The sequence below is a fragment of the Drosophila yakuba genome, chromosome 2L, assembly GCF_016746365.2.
Source record: "Drosophila yakuba strain Tai18E2 chromosome 2L, Prin_Dyak_Tai18E2_2.1, whole genome shotgun sequence".
In the NCBI taxonomy this organism is placed as follows: domain Eukaryota; kingdom Metazoa; phylum Arthropoda; class Insecta; order Diptera; family Drosophilidae; genus Drosophila; species Drosophila yakuba.
In genome coordinates this window covers 2,710,265-2,727,279 of record NC_052527.2, presented here as the reverse complement: position 1 = coordinate 2,727,279, position 17,015 = coordinate 2,710,265, and the positions used below count along the sequence as shown (strand labels likewise).

The window sequence follows — 17,015 nt, the reverse complement described above, 5'->3', positions numbered from 1 at the left end:
TACCATTCTGAAAATTCAAGCAGATATAGCCACAAATTGTGGAGGGCAATGATTTCTTTTGGCCTTGCTAATGATAAGGCCACAGGCCATTCAATGCACAAAACCCGGCTTTCCTCTCAAATTGAATCCGATTTCGAGTGAATTTTTTCATGCTGGGAATGCCAGTCTGCCGAGCAAGATGAATCTTCGAGTGCTGTGGGCCAGTGGCACGTCAACGGGACTCAGAGATTCAGAGCCATAAACAAATTCGTAATTGCCATGTAATGCCTTGTGTTGACAGGACTCGACAACTAGATAAGGTCCTGGGCTCAGCCAGATGAATGGAGGTGAATGAGAGGGGACTGGAATTAGCATAAAACTTCAATTTCGCTTTCACACACTGCGTCCGATGCAGAAAATGGGGGAAAAGCATATTTCCCAGCAAGCCAACAAATCGCAATAGATTGCCAACTGTAAAACAAAGGCCTGAATTATGCGAATGGCTATAAAATGGGGGCATGGGGCATGTGGCATGGGGTGGCAAAACCACACACATAACCCAATACGGAACACTCTGCATTAATTAGTAATTTATTCCAACTTTCTGAGCTCGGCTTTGCCACACACACACACACACAATGCCTTCTGTAAGTATGGACAACCGAGCCTCGTACGTGGAGTGTAAATGAACTTTTGTTCATTTGACTAATTCAATTTTGAAAGTTCTGTCCGTTCAAATTTTATGAATATTTAAAAACTTTAACCCCTCCCCCGGCGACTATGCCGAAAATGATTCGTTGGAAAGGAAAGACAAAGCCTCCTTCAAATTGGGAATTCATCAAAAAAGTTGAACAGTTCGCAAAGTGGATAAAATATTCATGCATGCAAGTTTCTATTAGTCCCAAAAGTTGGATTGGCTAATAATTCACTAAAAACCAATTAGCATTCTCCCCCGCAAGCAAAACTTAAACAGCAATTGCCAAAGCGCTTAGATTGAGTTTTAAAGGTAGGAATTTTGTCAAAAAAGCCTTTGCCAAGTAGAGAGATATACACTGCAGGTTATAGAAAAATATACTGTAAAAAATATATTGTAAATAGCATTACTACCAGCTGATGACAATGAAATGTGATGCTAAACTAATCCAGGTCTCTTAGTCCTTCCTCCCAGGATCTCCGTGGGTTGTGCCATTCAGGAACTGAGCTCAACTGGAATACCTTCTGGATATCGTCTGGATTGACAGCGAGTGCTCCTCGAACTCCTTCACCTGGCTCCCGAGGGTCCTGCAGACGTTGGTGAAGAGCAGGCACTTCCTGCAAATGGAACTCGACGTGTTCTTATCCTGCGAGGCCTCAAAAGCTTCAGGATGATGGGTTCTCTTGAAGGCCCTGACCAACTTGGCTTCTGTCTCGTCCATGGGCTGCGAAAAGGGCACTTCGCGCGGCCGCATCGATTCCCAGATTAGTTTGGCCTCCATTTGGTCTAGGATTAAACACATTATGCAATAGTTTTTCTTGTAATATCACTAGACCTTTGCACTCACCTCAGTTGTAGTTTCTGTGTATAAATGACGAGTCATCTTGGCCAAATTAGAGATGGGTTAGCTTGAAAATGCAATCGGTATAGTTTTGTACTAATTCTAGTATTGGAAAAGGATGGGCACTCTGCCTGCATAAAAAGGTAAAGTACATGCTGCATTAGGAGTGATATTTTCAGCCCACAGAAGAGTAATTTAAGCGGCAAAAAGAGTACACGGCAAGTGGTGCTAATCCAGGCGGCTCATAAATATTTATAAGCGACTCTGCCACAGTTGTTATATGCTAATTTCGGGCCAGAAGTGGCGGCACAGTTACATCTTGAGCATCTGCTGGTGCGGTAAATAATATTTACATGGCCCGGCATTTGCATAGCTAACGACAAAAACTGCTCCTGCAGCACTACTAGGAGCACAACCAGATCCCGATCCCCATCCAGATCCTTGCCAACGTATCCGGCAAATAACCCCGAGCAGTTCCAACACCAGTTTACACAAATTAATGCGAACTCGCACGTGTTAATTCAAGGATGTGCGGCTGTTTCAGCCCGATCCCACTCCCAGTTTAGTTTTATCCCAGTCGCCATGAATTTGCATATTAGAAAAAGTTTTCTGCTTGTGAAATGTCAGTTTAATATGCGTGAAGTAGTTCTACTGCCTCCTTCACAACCTTCCACAACCTTCCACATCCTTCCTCATCCTTTTCCACTTGTAAAATGCGCTTAAGAAAAACGAAGATAAAACTTTGCGCAATCTAACTTTCAGCCCAAACCACGCCCAACTCGTGGGCGGCATAAATAATTAGGGTTACACACTTATACTAGGAACTGTGACAACTTATAGGATTCTCTCTGTGCCGCCGAGTGAATGTGTGTTTCATAATTAAATCATTGAGCATTTAAATAGTTTTAGGCTGCAAACTTAGCAGACTCTTTTGGGAAAAGAAACCAAGATATATATGCACATTCTGCATTTTATTCCATTTACTATTATAAGCAAAATACTATTGGTTACTTCGCGTAGAACTTCTTTCAGCAAACATGAACTGTATGAGAATGACCAGATATGTGACCACAGCTGCAAACATCTGTGTGCGATATAAGTTAATTACTTTTTCCCTCAGTGTAACTCGATGTACTTACGCTACAGAGCAGGTGCAGATTGAGACTGAAGAAATCCTTGGCGGTCACCACAAAACGCTGATGCAGTGTTTGCAGCGAAAACTCGCTCACCAAATCATTGTATCGCTTGCTGCCCTGGGGTTTCACCAACTTCGAAATGAGACAACCGATTTGACGGCCCTGAAAAGATGATTGCAATATGTTTATAGAACAGAAGAACTATCCAAAGGCTCCTCACTAGATTGAAGCTCTGTTGGCAGTGCCAGCAAGCAGTTGCCATTTGCAGGGCCACGTTGAAAATGAACCCCAAGTTGACCAAGATGGCATATGTCCTTAGGGGTGTGGTTCTGATATCCACGAAAAGCCAATAGGAATTGCAAACAAAGAGGGCAAAGTAAACAATGATGATGGTCAGCAGGCTGCCACCAAAACTTCCATTCATCCGCACGAACAGATGATGCAGCTCATTATAGCGACTTTTCAAATCCTTGACCCGATAAATCTGCTGATCGAAAAACAGCGGCTGTAGCTTCCGCTGTGGCCAACGACTGGATAATTCCCTGGCCAGGATCTGCAGCTGCAGCTTGGTGTGGCGCACCCGTATGTTCACCTTCATCACCTCCAGAATAAAGGATATTATCTGCAACTGCAGCGCCAGGATACTGGGCAGCATTTTCAGGTGATAGATCCTGATGCGAAAGGGATATTCAGGCGCATTCGAGCACACCAAATACTCGACACCCACAACGGGAATCAGCATCGCCAGTGCAGTGAAAGCCACCCAGGGATCACTGTCCTCAAACACCATCACTTCGTCCAACTGATCCTGATGCTGATCCTGGACTCGGAAACCATTGACGAACGTGGTGACCACAATGAAGGCATGTGAGACCGTCTGGAAAAATGTGAGCATATGCCGCAGTGTGCAGTCCAAAGGGCAGTCAAAGTATTGAGCTAATATCACACTATGCGTCCATATGAATATAAACCAGGTTAGCCAACTCAAAAAGCGTAGCCACAGTGCCAAACGAGACAGTCTGCTTGATCTCAAGGAAAATGCCAATAAACTGAGTTGGAAAATCTTAAGAACCACTCGTGCGGTTGCTTGCACTCTTGTTGGTGGAAACATTGTAACTAAATGGGATTTAATTGGATGGAAATTCAGTAGACATGCTGGACAAAGTGACAATCCATCATTGTCATCGTTTATTAACTATGATTTGCCAGTAACTTGGCATTTAGCACTCAGCATTGTGCTCTGCCTGATTGATTGTTTTCAAATGCACATACAGCTGATTAACAGTGGAGCCAATGAAAGGTGGTTTAATTAAAGTATCCCTGGATTTTACTTACATTTTCCGCACCTGAATCGCCGTGCCAAAATAGAGTGGCAATCGGAGTGCCAAAGTCGATCCCAGTGGCGCCGTTGAAGATCAGGGCACGCACACTGCCGCCATCGTACAAGCCCATGATCATCCAGTAGGCATTGGTCACGAACTGGAAGCTGGTCAGCAAATGGAGACCCAGCATACCCCATCCATAGCAATCACTGAAGGTATCGTAGCACTCGAAGATCCTTTCGTAGGCGCTGCGAAGCGTCTGGAGTTGAAGGCACTCTTGGACTCCGTAGGGCTGCCACAGATCATTGCCGGAGGCCAGGCACAACAGGGATCGGCGCAACTGGATGGATCTCTGGTTCAGATCCATGACGTGCTGCACCAGTTGAACGTAGCGATACCGCAGCAGCCACATCAGTGGCAAGGATATACCAAACACGGGCGATACCGTCTTCCCAAAATTGGTCGCCAGTCTCACAAGATCGCAAGCAAACTGTACTCCTATCAGTGGCAATAGATAAGCCGCATGGCGAGAACTGCCAAACATGCCAAGTCTCTGCAGCTGCAACTCCGTCTGAACACGCAGATCCTCCAGCTGGCTGTGGGTCTTTTGCTTAAGGACACTCTCCAGCAGGAGCGCAAGTCCCAGCACGGAGTTGCCCACGAACAGCGCGGTGCCCACTGCATTGCCTACACTTTCGATGGCCACCCATGAAAAGCTGATGGCAACTTCCAGCAAATACATAATGTAAGCTATCCAGCAGCAGCGAATGGCCAATGATAGGAACAGCCATCTCCACTGCGAAACAGGAGGAAGTGGCACCAGGCCCAGTAGAGAAAAGATAACTTGCAGAAAACGACGGGTAAGGCACTCCAGAGTCTTCATGTTCCCTCTACAAACTGAAACTGATTGAGCTTAGTATTGTTTTACTCCATAACAAGCAGCTAGTTAACTGAATCATTACTCTATAACAATCAGCTAGCTAATTGAATCATGACTGGCCATTTTGCACTTAATGTTGATAAATGTGTGAACTACTAAAGTCCTTCCTCGCAAACGCTCTTATTGTCGCTTATCAAAAACTGCAGAAATGTTGTGGCATTGATGATGAGGTAAACGTAGATTTCAAAGACAAGATCCCGATCGCAAATGATTTTTCTGTTCCAGATAAAGTTCCGAATGGGCAGAGATTGCTGCTGCAGCAGAAGAGCTTGATGCTGTGGATTTGATGTTAATAGTATGAGTAAATAAACCAAATGTATCACTTATGCCAAGCTTACCTTGCAGCTGATAAGTCTGGCAAACTGTTGCAGGACTAAGTGGTCCTGCGGCAAGTGCAGGAGCTCCACGAGCAGGATATTCTGGGAGAGCTGAGCTTCGCATTGACTCAAGCGATCGTTGGCAATTCCCATAAGCAAGACCGCAAGAAGTGGATGCAAGCAGGTGCCCAGTTTTTTAAAAATCAACAAGTAAACTCGATCAATCATTGGCTTTTCAGACAGAGCAAACAAGCAGTAGAACGTGTAGGTACTTTCGTGGGCGGTATAGTAAATACTGATAAACAGCATGGACGAGGTCCTTAGCCAAGTCCTTGATATCCGAAAGTGAATGACTCCCAACTCTCTGTAGACATCGAAGAAAGCTATTAACTTGCGACTCAACTCGGAACTGAGTTGTGCACAGTCTTTTGCATTTTGAATATAAGAACTTAGGAAAGTATTTATGGCTTGTAGCCAGCTTAGGAGAACCAGTTGATACAGGAAGTAGCAGCAATAGCATAGCTCAAATATGATCACATTCACCGTGGGAAATCGCACTTTGATTAACACTTTGTCGTGCGGCGTATACTGCGCCACTATATGATGCAAAGTAAGTAGAACTTTAATCACAAAACCGATAACAAGCGGCTCATCATAACTTGTGTGTTCAGCTGCAAAAGTGCTCCTAACTACGCGATTCATCTGGAGAACTCTATTCCCCACAGATACGAACATCGAGTTGTAGGATGAACTATGGCTTAAGAGCAGCAGCCAGAAAGTGGATATAGTGGACATGACCACTTGGGATACCAAGTGCACACAGTAGTAGATGCCATTCTCCGCCAGGTTTTCTGAATCTCCTCTCAAGAAGTAATGGGTAATGCCAAAGCACACGAAAAGAAAGGGTATTTCCAAGCAGAGAAGAGCGGCTTTCAGGCACACGGTAAAAACTATCCATTGCCAGCAGACGTGATGTTTCCTCAGCCTTCCAGTTTCTTTGACATAACGAAAGGAGCCCAAATTGAAAAAACAACAAATGCCGTACACACATAGGAATGCTCCTTTGATAAAATTTTTATAAATGTGACGAGTGGTCGGCATTCTCTAAACAACTGAATATGGGCAACTGAAAGTCATGTGCTTGGATATCGCGCATACGCACTGTTGGCCGCTGCAGTAATTGAGCTAATTAACACATTAATAAATGAACAAAGCCCAAAGTCAATCGATTAATGTAAATGCAAATTAGCTAGTTGCGTTTGTGAATATATTTCCAAATAATCGCAGGATTAGAGCTGGCGGGCATTTTCCATTAACTAAATTATGGCAAAAAGTGTTTGCACTTTTTGTTCAACTTTACATGTGTTATTTTCGCTATTTATTTGGTCACGTTCCAGACAAAAATCCATAATTGGCACTAAGCAATTTCTTTGGTGCAAAACGAGTCATTTGCTATGCGCCATATGTGACATAGGAAAGTTGTGCCAATTTAATTTGACTTTGATCGCCAGCTGACGCAAATGTCGCCCATGATGACATGTCCCCCATCGTTATCCGGATTCCGGATATAACCTCTCTCTCCATCGCCTCACAGCAGGCGAGGAATCGCTTCAACATTGGAGGGCAAACATGTCTCATTTTGCTTATGGTTTATGGATTTCAATCAGGACAAGCTGTGACCAAAACGGCCAGCGGCAAATGCCATGTTATTGTAATTTAAATCGTTGATTTTTATGAAAATTTTATTAACAAATGAACGGTTTTTATCAACGCATCGACACTTTGGTTTATTTGCGCGAAAACTTTTCGCGTTTTATGACCAGAAAAACACTGGTTCGCCTCATAAAGATTAGTGATTCATATTTTTATATATTTCGCGTCTCTAAATCGAGTCTTTAAACTTGGAATACTTATGAGGGGCATAAGTTTTGTATTGGGTTTATAGACGACAGTGATGGGCTTCTGTGTTTTATTGCCGAAGAAGTCAAGCAGTAGCCGAGAACTTCATAAATCACAGAAGTTTGTTTTCGGCCATGAAAAGGCTTACGGGGGTTTATCAAAATGAAAATTTATTGGCGCTTGGAATTTTAGATTTATGTATTTCCACCCCGCATCTCATTGACATGGGGTTAGAATATTTTGAGCAGCATATTCTGAATCATTCTGCGGATTTGTAGGTTCTTGGTTCTGCAGCTTTAAGAAAATGTCGCGAAATGCATAATGCATTCACAATTTGCTTACTGTATTGATTGAATAACCCCCTGTTCTGTTTGCAAAGGCCAACGAATCCTTTGTCGTCTTGGCCACTGAAATATTTACGTGTGCGGAGAAACTGAATACGCAATAATTCGTTTGCTGTTTCATTTTTCCAAGCAAACACATTTGCGGGCTGGGAAGCCGCAGCTTCTGGACTCGGATTAATTTCCATTTAAATTCAAGTTGGTTAAATATGCAAAAAGTCCTTCGGTGCGGTGTGTGTTTGTGTGTGTGCGGCTAGTTAACGAACCAGTTTGCCACTTTGAGTAGTTATTAAAATTGCAAAAGTCCATTTGCGACACCTTTTGGAGAGTGAAATCCTTGCGGTTAACCGCAGACACAAAATGAAAGTGGCCAGCACTTCTGGCGACATTCGTTCACTGCTACACTGCTAATAAATTCTTACGAGCGTCGAGTCCTTTTTCGTCCTCGGCACTCTTTCATTTGGAATCCAATACGGTTTCCTGCCCTTATGCCGTTTATGCTCACTTATAAATGCGAAAACAGTTACTGCGGACTCGGGACTCCCAGGAAACTTGTCTAATCTTCAAAGGCAGCCGCAACCCTTTTGCGTTGGATAATTTTTTTAGCTTTGGCTTTGGCTTTGAAGCGAAAAGTCCCTGGGCAAGAATGCATAATTCATAATCTGCAGCTCTGCGCGCTCGTCTCCTTTCTTAAACTTTGATGGTTCAACTTTTTAATCGGATTCCCTCGCATTTCCCCCCTGCTCGATTCATATCGTATCGGTAGTTTTTCCACCCATTTTCTCTGCTCGCTTTTTCTCAATATTCCAGCATATTTTTGGCCAAAAAGCGCCTTGGGCCCTCGAAGTTCGCCTACCTCTGCCAAACATAGATAAATTGCGTATTATTTTGCTTTGCCATCGAAATTTCTTCTCGTTCAATTTAGATATCCCCTGGCACATTAGAGTTTCCTACGAGTATGTGCGCATGCGATTACTTTTTCCAGTTGCTTGTTGTGAAAGGGCATTAAAATGCCAAAGATTTCAAGCAACTGATATTGCAAGATGTGTGCACATCTAATGAACAAAGTTTTGCCGTAGACTTTGGAATGAGTATCCACAAGAAGTCCCTCTGAATCAATTTTATAAATGCATGATTTGGAAATAGGTATTAGATGAAGTTTGGGCTTCTATTAAATCATTTTCTTTTAGAAAAGAGTTGAATTTTTTAAGGAATTTTGTTTGGGAGATCCTCTTCAGCGTTTCAGCTACCCATCCCACCTGTGGTAATTACGCAAATACGAAATGTATGACTTCCCGTAATGTTTACACCCAAAAAGTTCCGGTGGAAAAGTCCGGAGCAGCGAGAAAGGTGCTGTGGCACGTCGGAAACGTGTTCAAGGCGGCCACTTGTTCCGCATAATGTGACATTTTCCTGGCAAAAGTTGCGGCAAGTGTGCGAAAATGTTTCGTTATTTATGTATGCGCCTGTTGCAGTTCGCCTTTCGCCGTTCGCAGTTGCAACTTCTTCGGTCATTTGTTACTTGTTTTTGTTTGGCGAGTGTTTGCTGAAACTTTGGCCCCGGGCCTAGGCTCGATCCCTATATACATGTACCACCTATACCCTGTACCTTCTACCATCCAGCATGCAGCAAATGGTGGCAGTGGTTGCCCCGAGTGGAGTGTCACTTGGTTGTTCGGTGGTCGCTCAGCAGCTGGCGGGCGAATAAATCACGTATTTAAACAAGTTGCCCAACTTTGCTGGCGAGTGTAAACAGGGCACGTGCAGAACTTTGCTTTATGACAAATGTTCGCAGAACGAAACACAGCGATAGCAGGATACTCGGTAGCTGGCAATCTGCATTTCGATTAAAAGTGGATTATGACATCCAAGCATTTCGGTGGATTTTGATATCAATATTCTTTAAACAAAGCTAGGCACGAATTTAAATTAATATATTAATATTATTATGTTAGGAGTAGAGCAACAGGCCCTCCTTGTCCTCCTCCAAGCGCTTTTCCCACAACAACTTGTACGAAAGATCGCCCACCAGTTGTCCCACTTTCTCCTCAGCCGTGGGATATCCATTCTTGAGTCTGGCCAGGATGGGCAGGAAGTCGGCTATGGCCTCACGTGTCTCGAAGTGACTGCTGGAGTGCAGGACCAAAACGAATCCCGTGGGAAAGACGGCGAATCTCACGCCCAACTTTTCGGTGGTCCAAGTGGTGAAAGGTCGCCGGCTTCTATTCCTGGACGCCTCGACCACATGGCGGCGACTCATCAGTTCCAGATCGATTTTGAAGGGCATGCTGAAGGAGGCATTCACGATGTTCTTGCTGAAGTTCTTGATTTCCACCTTGTAGTCGAGATCGTTCAGGATCCTGATCACCTTGAAGAGTGCACTTCTGGCCGAATCGGCGTTCAAGGCGGTGGAGGAAATCTTACCACCCGCATGGATCTTCACCTGGGCACTGGGATGGGTGATCTTCACGACCACGGACGGATGACTGCCCGGATCGAAGCGGGATTCGGCCATCAGCAGGCACAGCTCGTACATATTGAAACGGCAATTGACGTCCATGACACAGGTGAAGGGTCTGTAGAGCAACTCCAGTTTCTCCTCCACTTCGGCGAGGTTGGCCACATTCTCGAAGATGTTCTCGTAGTCGATATAAAAGTCGGGTCCCAGTGAAGTTCCCTTCTCAAAGGCCTTTTGCCACGGAAAATCAATGGGAGTTTTGGTAAAGTAATCTTTATATAGGTAACTCTCTTTCTTTATCGGCTTGGTGATCAAGTCCTCTACTGCAGAACTTCCTTCGTTGATGTTAAGTTCTTCAAAAAGTTTATCCAGACTGGATAGTTTTGCTACTGGCTCCTTTATCTTGAGCCCCTCAAATCTGGCGTCATTTCTGTAAATGGCACATTAAGAAATAATCAATGGATAACCCTGCGCGGTAACCCACTCATAATCATCAACGTTGTGTAGGGCCTTGAAACTTCTGATCAACGAATCCATGGACAATGACTTTCCTTGTTTACTCCAGATATTTGTTATTCGAAATTATGATGGCAAATAAATCGTTCTGAAAGGAAAAGCAAAACGATACTCTTGTTTCATATTCATCAAATAGCATAGTTTCCAAAGAAATAACCAGAGGGTTTTAATTGCACGATATTCATCAATCTGTATAAATAATAACAGATGAAATATGTCTTAATTCGAAATTATGAATGCAAATGAATCACTCTGATTGGCAAAAGCAAAACGTTAATCCTGTCTTTCACTCCGCTGAGTAATTGCTTTGGCCATCTGATGCGCGCTTACAAAGCCCGCATATCAGTTAGCCATGAAATCTAGATGGATATAACCCATTATAGCCCATTTGTTGCTGTAAGCACATGACAAACTATAACAAATTACCAGCAACAAAGGCGTGTTGGATGAAAAAAAGCGTGGCATTTCAGTCAACTTATGCGCTTGTCAAGCTTATATTTACACCCAGTTGACCATATTTTATGTCGATTCCGGTTATGAAATTTACAGAGCTGTCAGAAAGAGTTCGGCGACATTTTAGTAAATATTGAAATTTAATCAAGCAAAGTGCAGTGCACACACACACGCGCACACGCGTGAGCTTACTGTGTGCCGTGCACATATATGTATGTGCACACATACAGACGGCAGGACGACAAGGATATGAACACGTCCACCCCCAGACACCTGTCACCATCGTCTCCTCTTCGTCCTGCCAACCTGCCTGTGCGGGTTATACAATCCAGGAAACAGAGATGTGTGAGTGTGGGTGTGTGGGTGTGTGGGTGTGGATGTGTGTTTGTCGAAGTCAACAATCAATTGAATCGATTTCATTTTACAAATTGCGTTGAATTTTGTGGTGCAGCCACCACCGTCAGCTGCAATTGACGGCGAAGCCAGGGGCAACAATAACGAGCCCTGGGTGGTTTACTTCACATATCGTAGGTAGCCACTAGCCAGCCACCCATCAACCCAGCAACCCATCAAGCAGTCAACCCGTCAACCGATCAAGCATGCAGATTGAGGGCCACTGTCTTTGCAGTCCAACTGATTTTGATGGCCACGCGCCAAAGCTTCTAATTGGAAGGAAACTTCATGAGGGATAACCAAATAAACAAGGATATGCAGCCAAGATGGTGGACCAATGGCCAAATATCGATTGGATACTCGTTGGTGCAGCGAACATGGCACAAATAGCTACTAAGCTGAGTTGGTTTTAGATTGCATTGGCTTCGCAGAGCCTGTTTCAAAAATTCATTTCATGCACTTAAATTAGGGAATAGAATATGCTTATGCTTAAAATCTCAAATAATTAAAAATAAACTGTACAAAGGTAGGCAGTCTAAAATCAAAGTTATTACATTGCTGCATAGTTTTAAGCAGTCAAAAATAAAAGTTACTACATTGCCTACTGTTAAGCAGTCAAAAATGAAAGGTACTACATTGCATACTTTTAAGCAGTACTACATTGCATACTTTTAAGCAGTAAAAATTAAAACATACTACATTGCAGCATACTAAGCAGTCAAAAATATAAGTAACTACCTTGCTGCATACTTTTTGTACATAGTTAGTTTAGTTAGTATTTTTCTGCATACTTTTAAGCACTTTTGTAAATAGCATTTTCTTATTTTGCAGCCCAATACTTTCGAGTGTAGCCAGCAGTATTCCGATAACCCATTTGTCATACACGAAATTGCAATTTAGACCCTAGCCCACATAATGCCCGTGCTTAAATCGATTATAGACCATTACGGGCGACGCCTACGCAGTGCGCAATTAATATGCTTTTTGGATTTGCCATTGCCACGGCCATTGCTTTGGGGCTTCGGTTTTTGGGGACATTGGGGAACAGGACTCTACGACTGCGAATAGGAATAGGAACAGGAACAGGAATGGGAATGGAAATGGGAATGGAAATAGGAATGGGAATACGAATGAGAATTGGAATGGAGCTGAAAGTGGGGCCTAGGGAGCAGACCGCGGCAGTGCATCTGCAATTTTGCGCCGCTGTAATTAAAAGTTGTGGCGCCAACTGTGGCCAGTATGAAGGTTTAACCGTTATCGGAATGGGGAAATGGGAGGGGGGTGGGTCCGAAATGGGGGCGTATCCTCCTCCGCAGTCGGTGGCGCTGGCATTGCCCACTCATTCTAATTCAAATTGAAGTGGCGTTTTTGTGTTGTGCAAGTAATTAGAACATAAAGTGGAATCGAAGCGCCAACCGGCCAAGCCAAATTACATTACAACCGGAGGAGAGTCGCTGGTTTCAGTTCCCCCTTTGAAAAACCAACCGATGGACAATCGGAGATAAGTGCAGGCAGGCATGAAATATAGCAAATAAAGCACGCGGTGGTGCGGGTGGTTTCTGGGGCTGTTCGGTGGTTTTAGTGGTGCTGGTGATGGTGCACTCGAATAAAATGTCGCCGGCACGCAATGTTTTCATTTAGCTAATAGTCATTAGGCAAGCGACGAGTAACAATTCGAATAATTACAATTCCTTTGCGAGCGGCAATTGAAACGGGGAACTGGAAATGGAAATGGGCATGAGTATCAGGTCTGCGATTTGGGGAACGGGTCATGTAATCATTTTGTGGCTCCTAATGTTTCCATTTTCGCTGGAGAATTGATTAAAACTGTACAGGTATCAGATCAAAATGAGCTTTAACCTTTTGTTCTAAAAGTTACATTTTTCCCAACGATTATCAAGATTTTTTCCTAGTTACAAAGAAAGTGTATTTCTTTTGTCTCTTGACCAACTGGTCATTTTTCGCAATAATTTGTCGCAACAGCAACCGTAATCCCAGCCACGGATCTCTTGCTGTCTAAAAACTTTATCGTTTCCCGCTGGCTTGGAAAGTCTTCAATCCGATTGACACATTAATAAATGTGTTGCCAATGCCACTGACAGTTTTTCCTCGATTCCATCCTTTCGAACAGAGTGTTAAGTGCATTGGAAACTTTTGCCACTGCCGCTCGGTTCTCCTGCTATCCCTCGTTTTTCTTCAGTATTTTTATGGACTGCTTTCTTTTCCTGTGTTTGCACTGCTGCCACGCATGGTCATCATTTGGGGAGGTTGGGGGTGATGAAGTTGAGTCCCCGCAACTTAAATTGAATCCCCAACCATACGCAGTCGCCACCCTCGAGGAAACTTGGCAACTTGGCTGGCTGTCGTTGCTGCTGGAGGTGTTCATGCGTGCCAAGAAATCAATAGAAAAAGTTTGAAATTACAAAATTGGAAAGAAAACAAATAGTGGGACGAACGGGCAAAATAAACAAACACACACACACAATAAACAGGAGCTCTACTTCGCAGGAGCAGGCTTCGGAATGCTGGCAGGATGTTGGCTTTGGCCAGCCCCAAAGGCAAACAAATCCTCTGACTCTGACAAATGCTGAAAAGTTTAACTGCAACTTTTTATATGCCGCCCCCACTGAATTTTTCCTTCCCTTCGACTGCAGTGCGTGGCAGTGGCCAGGCAAAAGGATTATCAACAAGGATGTTCCTGCAATGGATGCAGGAAAGCATGGACTCCATCACATGGACACACACCAACTTTTTCGCCAAACAATGTTGGCTTACAACTGTCGCAAAGGATCGACTGAAAATATTTTACCGTGTTTAATTCAAAACCAATTAAAAGGAGTATCTAACACTAGGTTGCCATAGTACATATCCTGCTGACTTCTTCAAGATGGTTCAGTTTGCAGTTGGCAATCCATTTGCATCGACGAACTGGTATTAATGTCCCGATGGTCATTGCTGATGTCACATCTGTCTCCGGACATCGCGAGCCCGGAATCCGGCGTGCCCATAAATTATGCCAACGCTGGTGTTTAATTCCGGGCACATTTTGTTGCAGCAACGGTTGCATCTCCACGCCCAATTTCCCGCCGCTTCAGCCATCGGGAGCCGTGATTTATGCCCGTCGAGTGCAACGAAATAAAATTGGTTGCATAAGAGGCGAATATTGACGCGATCGCCGGCCAACTGGCTGATTTATAGGCCGTTTATCGGCGGCTGAATGCATGTTGCAATTTGTAATGCCATGGGAATAGAATCTGTGTAGGGCACTCAGAGATCAATCAGTAGGGCAGCCTTCAGCCTTAATATCGCAGGCTTTAAAACACTGTTTCAGCTCACTTTACTTTTCTACTGAAAAATGCTATAAAAGCAAATCAAATGTATAAAATGAAAACCCCATCAAAAACTCGCTTTACCTTTTTACCAAGTTTCTCAAATGTTTTTTTCTTAATGATGTAACTGGGTGCTATAAACAGCGTGCCGAAAAAGAAAAGCCATTCGAACGAATGTTTCCGTAAACATTTACCTTTTTCGCTAATTTCCCCAAGGCTTTCCCCTGCATAACTAAAACCTCCAACCAAACGAATGCGTGTATGTAAAAAGTGCTCGTTTTTTGGGTAATCCTGAGAACACGGTGGTTGGAAAAATGATAGAAAGGATTGCCATAGCTCCTAATTGCAACTTTAGTTGTCAATTGTCAGCGATGCTTCTGCTGGCGACATCAATACCCAACTTCAGAAGGCAGTAAATCGATAGACGAACACGTGGCAGTGCTGCTTTCAATCAGAAGTTGCGTATACGCAACGTGGCCGGATATCTGTCACTCAGATGAAAGGAACGGCTTATTCACGCTCCAGTATCCAGTTATTCCTGGCTTATGCCGTATATTTTTGCAGTTTTCATAACCCAAGTGGCAAAAAGTGGCAGCGGTTTACCCGGTTGTACCAAAACGGCTTGGCCTTTTGCCACAACGACTTCCAGATAAAAATGCATAATTAAACAGCCGAGGAACGGAAAACGCAGCTGATGTCGACCGTTGCGGCATAAATTCGCAGGCCACCGCATCATAATGTCCGCAAATCCTGGACCTTTGCAATTTTAATAAGCACTCGAGAATGAAAAGGAGTCACCTGGCCCAGGGCGGCAGAGTCTTTAAGGAATTTTAATGGGCTTCTGGATGGGCGGGCAAGAAGGACTTTGTTGCCGCAGTTTACCCTTTGCATATTAAATGCATGAATTTTAATGAAAATTAAATCGAAATGCTTGTCGTCCGGCCACCGACACCTGTGCCAACGCCGTCTACGCGTCTGCGATTTATATTTAATCCTTTTTGGCCGCTCTGCTTTTGCTTCTGCTGGTGCTCCTCGTCCTTCTCTTTTCATATGTCCACCACCATCCTTTGGCGCTGCATATGCCTCTGGTTTTGGCCCGAAACAAATGGCAAACGGCCGCGGGCGGCAAATAAAACATGGCCCACTGATTGATGACTTTGACTTTTGGCCATAATTTATCATAGATACCAGCGAGCCAGCCAGCCAGCGGGCCATTGTTTGGCTCTTGTCAATGCCAGCGAGAAAAACAGCAGATTCAGCAACTGCACTTAAAGAAATATACAATTTTTCTAAGAGTAAAACTAACCTTCGTAGCTTGGGCACCTCTATTCAATGATCCTTCAAGCCTTATAATAGAATGTACATACATATTTTCAACCATTCTTTGTTAGTTTTAAAGTAATAGCCCTTATTTTTTTGTGTGCACACTACAGAACATTGCCGGCGGCAACAGATGACGCTCATTCCGTTGAAAAATGCGAAGAAAATGTCATAAGAGTGCGGAGCAGAGCAGTAGAGGCCGAAAAACTAATTGCAGCAAATAATAAAAACTAATAGGCTGTCGAAAAAGGCAACTAACCCAAGCCACTGGCCCCGAGGCCATGAAAAATGACAGGGGAGGAAAACTGCAAGGATCATCATCATGAATCATCATCAGAGTCGTCACACGCAAACGGCAAACAGAAAACAGAAAACAGCGAGACAGTCGGATGGAGCCAGGACTGCGAAGATGCGAGAAAGTTAATGTCCTGTCAGGAAGTCGCTGCCTCGTTGCGCCCTTAAACGTCACAAATTGCCGGTCGGAATGGAATGGCATGGTGGGGGGTGTCGTGAAATGGGGGAGTGACTCGGGGTTACATGCACATTATCTCCCACTGCCGCGAAAGTTGCTCCCCTTGAACACTGTGAATATATTTCACAGCTTCAGGTGGAGAAAAAAGGGGGGACAGGTGTCCTGAGACAGGCGCGTTCATTTGAGACGCTCACATGTCAAAAGTTTTCTGCGATAAAGTTCCCTGTGCGACAGGAAAACTTAAAGTATGAAAACGAAAAGAAAGCCATGAAAATAATTGATATTCGATTCTTTAAGTTGGTTTTCACATAAAATTATATTGCATGACGAGATAGATTAATTTTATTCAAAGCGATTTTTGTCCCATACATTGCTAATTGCTAATTAATTTCTAATGACATGCGTTTTACGTGCTGAGCTTGCTAAATGCTGTGCCAAAAAAAAATGTAATTAAAACAAATATTTAAATTGGCTCCATACATGGACAGCTAAATGAAGAAATGCTTTTGACAAATTTAAATTGTAGCTTAAATGCATATTCATTGTTATATTTCTGAGCCAGTTGGTTGCTACATTGAAACCAGTACCTTTGAGGTAAACTCGTG

At 43.7% G+C, this 17,015-nt stretch overlaps 2 protein-coding genes across 3 annotated transcripts; both read right to left on the bottom strand.

Moving 5' to 3' along the window:
* Positions 1 to 2,477: 2,477 nt before the first annotated feature.
* On the bottom strand, positions 2,478 to 5,230 carry LOC6526601 (gustatory receptor 23a). Of its 2 annotated transcripts, none has more exons than XM_015197941.2 (3): positions 3,986 to 5,230; positions 2,654 to 2,812; positions 2,478 to 2,598 (listed from the first exon to the last, which is right to left on the bottom strand). In XM_015197941.2, the coding sequence occupies exons 1-3, from the start codon at positions 4,853 to 4,855 to the stop codon at positions 2,515 to 2,517; spliced, it is 1,113 nt and encodes a 370-aa protein (XP_015053427.1). In that variant the 5' UTR covers positions 4,856 to 5,230; the 3' UTR covers positions 2,478 to 2,514. The 2 variants fall into 2 exon arrangements, with proteins under 2 accessions (XP_015053427.1, XP_039227252.1); XM_039371318.1 differs by lacking the exon at positions 3,986 to 5,230 and adding an exon at positions 2,871 to 3,796.
* Positions 5,231 to 9,343: 4,113 nt separating this feature from the next.
* LOC6526599 lies at positions 9,344 to 10,539 on the bottom strand. Its single transcript, XM_002087671.3, has 2 exons — positions 10,412 to 10,539; positions 9,344 to 10,357 (listed from the first exon to the last, which is right to left on the bottom strand). The coding sequence occupies exons 1-2, from the start codon at positions 10,462 to 10,464 to the stop codon at positions 9,421 to 9,423; spliced, it is 990 nt and encodes a 329-aa protein (XP_002087707.1). The 5' UTR covers positions 10,465 to 10,539; the 3' UTR covers positions 9,344 to 9,420.
* Between the last annotated feature and the right edge of the window lie 6,476 nt (positions 10,540 to 17,015).